The following is an 8561-nucleotide window of genomic DNA, read 5'->3' on the forward strand; positions in this document are numbered from 1 at the left end:
AGTTAAACAAATGAACCGTGGACAGCCAGCTAGCAGCAACCAATGGAGCCTAAAGATTGATTCACTTCCTGCTTCAGACTCACTTTAACTCCTGGGTTTCGCAAACCTAATTTGGACAGCGCGACCTGCCTCTTCACCCCTCATTGGCGCAGCCAAAGCTTCCCGACAGATGAAATGCTGTCATTGGCCAGCAGCGCTGCCAATAACTCAGTGGTTGCTGATTTGGCTCCCTTGCCTGGTAGATGTCAAAGGCTGAAGCTGCTCCCTTTGCCACATTATAACTAGTAGGGGATCTACACCAGCCATGGCCACAGCTGCCTCTAATCCCTACAGCATTCTCAGTTCCAGCTCCTTAGTCCATGCAGACTCCGCGGGCATGCAGCAAGGGAGTCCTTTCAGAAACCCTCAGAAACTTCTCCAAAGTGACTACTTACAGGGAGTTCCTAGCAATGGGCATCCTCTCGGACACCACTGGGTGACCAGCCTCAGTGATGGGACCCCGTGGTCCTCCACGCTAGCGACGAGCCCCCTCGACCAGCAAGACGTGAAGCCAGGAAGAGAAGATCTCCAGCTTGGCGCAATCATCCATCACAGGTCGCCTCATGTGTCTCACCACTCGCCCCATACAAATCATCCCAACGCATGGGGAGCCAGTCCAGCTCATAACTCATCGATAACCTCCAGTGGACAGCCTATTAATGTCTACTCGCAACCGGGCTTCACAGTCAGTGGCATGTTGGACCATGGGGGGCTAACACCACCTCCTGCCTCCGCCACTACCCAAAGCTTGCACCCAGTGCTGAGGGACACAGCAGATCATGGAGATATAGGCTCCCATCACTGTCAGGATCACTCTGACGAGGAGACGCCGACATCAGATGAGTTGGAACAGTTTGCAAAGCAGTTCAAACAAAGGAGAATCAAGTTGGGATTCACTCAAGCAGACGTTGGCTTAGCACTAGGGACTCTCTATGGCAATGTTTTCTCCCAGACTACTATCTGCAGGTTTGAGGCTCTGCAGCTCAGCTTTAAGAACATGTGCAAACTGAAACCGCTGCTAAACAAGTGGCTGGAAGAGGCAGATTCATCTACCGGCAGCCCGACTAGTATTGACAAAATAGCAGCCCAAGGCAGGAAAAGAAAGAAGAGAACCTCGATAGAGGTGAGTGTCAAAGGGGTTTTGGAAACTCATTTTCTTAAATGTCCCAAACCTGCAGCCCAAGAGATCTCCTCCTTGGCAGACAGCCTGCAGCTAGAGAAAGAAGTGGTGCGTGTCTGGTTTTGTAACAGAAGACAAAAAGAGAAAAGAATGACTCCACCAGGGGATCAGCAGCAGCATGAGGTTTATTCTCATAACGTGAAAACAGACACATCCTGCCATGATCTTTGACTATAGGGCTCGGCTCGCAGACAGGACTGGGAACAGCGCGGATTTTCTAAGAGGGTTTTAACTTATGCTTAAAGAGGAAACAAAAACAAATACTCGAAGACTTGGAGCACGGGGCCTCCTGCTCTTCCGCCTGGGCAATATTTTCTCTCAAACCTTTTCGCTGATCAGTGCATATTGTTTACTATCAAACAAGGTTTGTTTTCGGTCTCCACTAGGAAGAAAAAAAAATAAAGACAGATGTGTGCCTATGAATAACCTTCCAGCGCCTTGGTTATATCAGCTGTATTTCAGGTGAATCTGTTTTACAATAGACTAGTTTTGCATTTTTAAAGACTTATATAGCGTTTTTAAATGGCTGAGGTGTTTTACTACAAACTGTACACAATATTTGTGGCATAATTTGTACCGAATTGATCAGTCATCATTTCCCCCCCCCCCCCCCGCTCCATGTATTGGGCATATCACTGTTACCGTAGTGGGGAGAAGGGGTAATTCCCTTCGCTTCCCTTCATTCCCCCAAATTCCATACGAGAGGAGTGGGGTCCCCCTTCTACACCCCAAAGGCAGGAAGCTGTGCCTCCCTTGACTGTAACACAGCTGACTGCCGCTTGCACGTTGTGAAGAATAACAGATTGATTTGTTGCAGCTTTTCCTTCTTTTCAAATAACTTCCTAAAACCACGAAATGGTTCAGATTGAAATTCTGAAATAAATCCCTCGACTCCCTGTCACGCCTCCGCGGAGGGAAAAAAAAGAGATCTGAAATTAAGCACTGCAGCTAAAATAAAGGATTTGTCCCTTCTTTTTTTTTTTTCTGAAAACGTGTTGGGCTTCTGATCAGCAGCAGACTGCGAAGGTCTGTAGTAAAACACCTTAATAATTCTGCGCTTTGGCTTCAGAAATCAGTTTCTCTGTATTTTTGTTTCGATATTAGAGAGGGATTCTGAGGTGTCTCCATGAATTTCGGGGAAATGACCGCCTTTGTTTCATGCTGAGCTTATTTTCGTCTCACAGGGAAATGCTGGATTTGTTGAAAAGCTTTTTATTAAAAAAATTAACAAAACAGAAAAGGCAAGTGAATAAAAATGCTAAAAAAGTGTAACCATTTTTTCTGGCATATGAAGCAGCAATGCCGTATCCTCCCCTTCTTCCCAGCCCTCAGTGCAGATGTACTGTGTGTGTGTGTACACAGATATGTAGTATGTATGTGTGTAAATATGTATATACATACTATATATGTGTGACTGTATACAGACTGTGTATAGATCCAGCTACACACACACGGAAAAAATCACACATTATAAACACACACAATACACAAATATTGATCCAAACACACTGTATAATGGCTGTCTCCATAAAGGCGGGATACTCTCGCCTGGTTGTGTGCGTGTGTATATAATATTGTGTTATCTATACACTCGCGCACACACAGCTAGCTATCTGGAGACCCACACGCACATCCATATTACCAGAGGCAAGCCAGCCCTGCATCTCGCAGCTTTTGGCTGAGTTCTGGGAGGGGGAGACATACTGGTAGCTAGGACGGAAGGCCCATGTTGACCCTGCTGCTTTGCATCCCTGAAGCTGCAGCTATATTAGCAAATTGCATTACCGCGCTCCCCGGATTCCCCCCACCCATCCACTCCCCCAGCATTAAGATTTTCATTTTGACATTTATATTTTTCAAGTATTTTTCAGTAAGCGCTAAAATCTCGACACCGAGGACCTGACTATTTCTGCCAACTTTATACCTGTACAGTTTTGTATATTACACGTTTTTTGGAAGTTATTAATTTAAAGACAGATCATTTAGTTTATTCATTTAGTAACGGATGTATAATAAACGCTATTTTCATTAAAGGTTGCTTTTTTCAACTATTTTATTCAAAATTGCCTATTGCCGTTGCCAACGATTATTTATTTTCAATAAATTCCGCGTTATGTTTAAAAAAATGGTTTCCAGAAGCCGAAATGGGTGTAAAAAAATTAAAAATACACGATTCGCTGTAATGTTTGATCGTCGACCAGTTTTAGTCCAGGGGTTTATATTGACGCAATATTTTATTGTTGTAAAAAAAAAGGTTTAAATAAACATTTTTACAAAATAAATGTTGCGTTATTTGCGTGGTGTATAAACTGGGACATTTAAAACAAACCACAGCTCCGGCCTTTGGCTCATTTTAGACCCTGTTGATTATGATCATTTAATCTTCCGTTTGGTGTTTAATAGCGATCCCGAAATTTCAGGCCCCCCAAAGCTTATGGGAGGCGATTCACTGAAAAGCCGAGGTGTTTTTGAACTCTCCCCGCCCTGGGCAATAGGCACAAATCTGCTAGCATCTCCCTGAACCCAGCTCAGCGGGTTTCTTGTCCCCTCTTGTCTCCTTTCGGGAAGGTCTGGTCCGCCCGTTCGCGGAGTTCTGCAGCCTGAGCAGCCCTTGGCTCTGCGGAGGGCCGCTGCCTGGCTGGGGTGGTGTGGACTTGATGGTGCAATATGGAGGCATTGCTTGCTGCTGCCGCAGGCCCGCGGGGCTTGGGTTTCGAGACAGCGCGTTTCTGGGGCAGGGCGGGGGGAAATGCTGGAAGGGCTTTAGGCATTTGGTTTGTGTTTTAAAACACGAGTGCGCTGTTGTTTGGTCTTTCGCCTAGTCCTAAGGGAGATTTATAGGTAGCGATAGGAATTTAACTGACACCCATGGGAAAATATGGAACTTGATGGGGGGGGGGTGTTTTATACATATAGTCACCCACTCCGCATGGAGACATAATGAATTACACTTGAGGTCTGTTCGTATTTTTGGAAGTGTGGGATCTTACTTGTAGCTGTGAAGTAGTGACATTGTTGGAAAGATGAAGAGAACATAATCATTTTTAAAAAGGTAACTTTTCCTAGGAGCAATAGTCCTACATTTTTCTGATCATCTAATATGGTGCAGTTGTACCCTACATTGATACTATGTCTATAGAAATATCTAAATGCAAGTGTTTTATATAGATACACACTGTACATAAGATGTATGTACACAATATATACACCCTAGTGGAAAGGCCAATCCTTGTTTAGAGTTACAGTAAATACCACTGTATCACTTGGCTGATGGCAAAGTAGGGGCCAAGTGTGTAAGTGTACCTTCTTTCTTAAATTTATTTCATCCAATCTTCAATATATTGAACAGATTTTTAAAAAAATTCATAAAAACAAACTGATACAAGTAGGATGATTAATCTATCTCTCCCTACCCCCAGAACAGCAGGAAATAGCATGAATGAAGTTTCTTTTGTGACAGATTTCTTGCCACCCCACCCCATGCTCTCACCCTCCCCATTTCCCCAAGAAACTAAATGAAAGAGATGCCTGGGACTGAGTCTTAGTTGCACTGATGCCTCTGCGGATGGCCCTTGCCAGGGAGATAGCTTTGGATTCAGATTACTTCAGGTTCATATTACTGGGCCTCTGTCCCATGTGAACAAGAAGTGGAGTGTTGAAAAAGAACAATCACAGTTAATCATGTCTAATGGGGTGAAAGTAAAAAGCTACATCCTCATCACCTGATCAGAGCCATAGGAGCAAAGTAAGTCTTGGGTGAGAGTAAGGAATGGCTAGACAATGGCAAACAAAGCCTAGCTGAATTGCAAATACAAGTCCAGATATAGCGTCTCAACCTAAGCTGGAGGAAAAAATGCAACAGTCCTATATACAGTCTAAGGGGAGAAGTGGAGGGGGAAGAGAAATACCTCCTTTGACAAGCTGCACCAAGCCCTTTGAGAGAGAGAGAGAGAGAGAGAGAGAGAGAGAGAGAGACTAGCACCAAAGCTAGGAGGGAGCTGTGTGTGTCTTTAATAAACCAAGCACTGTTCCCTGGAAAGTATTTAGCATTCATAGATTTCCATTTGTTCACATCTCAGGCTGCTGCTGCTACCCTGAATCCGCTCAGGCTACAGAAAATCCTGAATTTATTAAAAAGAGGGGTTTGGAGTGTAGACAATGTGCAATTATTTTTTTCTTTCCAATCGTAGGAATACATTTGTGAAAAACAGTTCAATCTTTTAACTACTGACACTGCACTAGAGATCACAGTTTTGGGGCCTGATCCTGTTCCCACTGAAGTCAATGACAAACCTCCCATTGCTTTCAAAGTGGTCAGCCTGCTTCATTAGGCCAAAGTCCCATATCAGAAGACAATGGTCATGTTGCTGAGTAATGACTGTAAGATCAGGCCCTTGATCAAATCATAGGCCTCCTGCAAACACTAACCTGCATTAGTAACCTATATAAGTATTTCTATTGGCTTAAATCTGGCTACTCACAAAAGCACTCACGTTGACTGAGTGTTTCAGAACTGTGGACCATAGTGGACTGTGGACTGAAAACCAGAACGTAAAGAATTACAAAGTCATTACATTTCTCATATCTTGCCCCACCTCCCCTCCCCACCAATAAAAGAAAAGATGGAAAATATACAAAGTAACCTGTGTCCTAAATTAGTCACAACTGGACAGACACTGAAATATTTTTTAAATACCACCAATACGGACTCTTAAGAAAAGCTTTTGAGATCAATAAATACTTTAGGTGATTATCATGACTATTATAGTTCAGAGCCCTATGGGGTAAAGCTTTTCAAAAGGGTGTTGGTTTGGAGTGGAAGGTTCTAGCTGGAATTGGGTCTTGTTAGGATCATTTGCATGATGTGTGTATTTCATTATTGTATGGTTGAGGGTTTTTGTAATTGTCCATATGCCTAGAGTTGCTGCTGATAGGCAAAATGGATACATGGAAAGAATAAAATAAAATATAAACAAAAGTGTTTTAAAGATAATCATATACAGAGGGAGGGGGTGAGTGGAGAATCACAAGCAAGGAAAATCCACAAAGAAAATAAAAATTCTGCTCCCCATTCCCTCTCTAATTTAGTATCCCTCTGAGCAAAATGAAACTCTTTTATACCCTCTTATGTTAAGTATAGACCACTGTCCTCTCCTCTATTCTCATACACATACCTCTCATTTTCAGAGGTGCTGAGCACCCACAGCTTCCATTAACTTCCAAATAGAGCTGAGGAGCTAATGCCTTCTGGGGAAAAAAAAAATCAGACCCAAGGATACTTCCCTATTCATAAACATACATACGGTGCCTGACTAATGCTAATGGTGGGATAAACCAATAACAAGGAAAGACAAAGTTAAGATTAAAATCTAAGAAACAATCAGCCCTGAAATACTGTATTTGGGAAGTTGCCTATATGCTTCCTCACACATTTTTTATAAGAAGAGGTCCATAATTTGTTCTCAGTTGTACCAGTGTAAAACCAGAACCTGTGTTAGCTTTTATAAGGCTGCCCATCCCCATGGTACTTGACCACCTGACTGCACTGGAATTACTCTGGATTTACACCAGCATAACTGAGAGCAGAATTGGGTTGAATCACTTTGCCCTCTTTTGAGAGCAGAATTGGCCTTGCTCCTGCAGTCACCACACAGGCATCGCTCCCACTGAAGTATTAATATATGAGGGATTTAAGCGGTATTCTTGATGGCCACGTGCATTAAGGGAAGACATTAATTTAGTGCTTAAATACCTCACAAAGCCCAAAGAAGAATAGACTGGAAAATGTATTTCAGTGGTAAGACTGAATTTCCTTGCTTTTGTGATTTTAATAGAGACCCTTAATCATATTTTAATAATTTTGTGGTTGAATTGCCTTTGCTTTTTTATATTATTTGAAAAGGAGAAAATCTGACACTCTTTAAAATTTCAATTTTAAATGTTCCCACGGTAGCAGTGTTGTCCTCTCTTTCAGGAAGGACATCACTAATCAAACTGGTCACTTTAAAGCAAAATCACCGAGAGCTAGGGACAGTGTCTCACTTTACTGTAGAATTACTCTACAGCTAATTCAGGATATGAAGTGGGTTCACACCTACACTGAGTTTGACCAAGAAGCTTTAAAAACCTTTGAACATAAAACTTTTAGTTTTTTTTGGGGGGGGGGTGTTTTAATGGAAATGATGCCACACCTTCAACTAGAGCAGGGTGAAATCATCTCACCATGATATCAGTAGCAGATCCACAAATGGAAGTCAGCGTATATGTTTCACTCATCTCACAACAAGGTAAGAAAGGCACAGTAACAGGAGCTGATGACCATTTGCAGTCTATTTGCTAAGGGTCTGATTCTGAAGCACACACAGGTAACTTGTGAGCAGTCCCATTTCATTTAATGCGATTACCCATGCCGCTAGGAGTAATTCATGTGCATGTTAGCAGGATCGGATGCAAAAGCTCACATCCTATAAAAATATATACACAACATTTATGCATGTGAGTGGTCCCCTTGAACTACTCATGTGCATAAAGTTCCTGCAAACATGTAGGTAGGATTGTATCAGGAAATATAATTTGCATTTTTCCCCTTTCTTACAACAAGTATCATGTACCCGATAAATGAGAAAGGCGCCACAGTCATTACGTATTTAGGATATGTGATCGCTGTAGTTAAGATCCTTAAGAGTCAATTTTTTAAATATCAAAAGCAATTAGACCATACTATGGCCTAAATGCTAAATAATTCCCAAACCAAAACCATTTTTAAAGCAGTAAGCATCATTTTTTTTAAACTTGTAAATTATGGAAATGGCCAAACTAAATAAACTTTTGTTTTAATATGCTAAAAAGGAATAATAATGAGAGGTTTGAACCTAATATGCAATTTTACATGTCAAATTTCAGCCAAAGCTGATTTTTTGGTCAATTTTTAAGCTCCTTGAAAATAGGGTGAGTAATTAAAATAAAAACCTTAGATAGTTAGATACCTCTGTGATGTGTGCAGTACCAGAACCTAGATAAACCCAACTTCCAAAGAGATCTGTATATGCACAACACACCCATATGCAACAGGACTTTATTTCAGTGAGACTCTGCACAAGTGAGGCCTAATCCTTCACTTACTACTAGGCATAATGCTTACAACCAGCATTGCCCCATTGACAGTAAGCACTATGCTTGTCCTGATAGTACGTTTGCAAAATCAGATTCTTGATTAAAATTGTAAATATCAGTTTAAACCTTGGAAAGGGATAGAATGAATATTTGCTGTTGTTTAAAGCCTGGCAACAATAAGCTAAGAGGCTACTGATACATTTTGTTCATGTCGACCCCTTCTTACTGT

General features: G+C 41.9%; 1 protein-coding gene across 1 annotated transcript; it reads left to right on the top strand.

The window, feature by feature from the left end:
* Window positions 1–255: 255 nt before the first annotated feature.
* POU3F4 (POU class 3 homeobox 4) lies at window positions 256–3440 on the top strand. The gene has a single exon (XM_050965094.1). It carries the CDS (start codon window positions 305–307, stop codon window positions 1388–1390), a length of 1086 nt encoding a protein of 361 aa, XP_050821051.1. The 5' UTR covers window positions 256–304; the 3' UTR covers window positions 1391–3440.
* Window positions 3441–8561: the final 5121 nt, after the last annotated feature.

This window comes from Gopherus flavomarginatus, chromosome 8, assembly GCF_025201925.1.
Source record: "Gopherus flavomarginatus isolate rGopFla2 chromosome 8, rGopFla2.mat.asm, whole genome shotgun sequence".
NCBI lineage: Eukaryota > Metazoa > Chordata > Testudines > Testudinidae > Gopherus > Gopherus flavomarginatus.

Excerpts from the sequence above, each read along its gene's own strand:
- POU3F4 (XM_050965094.1), top strand. The coding sequence starts at position 305 with ATGGCCACAGCTGCCTCTAATCCCTACAGCATTCTCAGTTCCAGCTCC.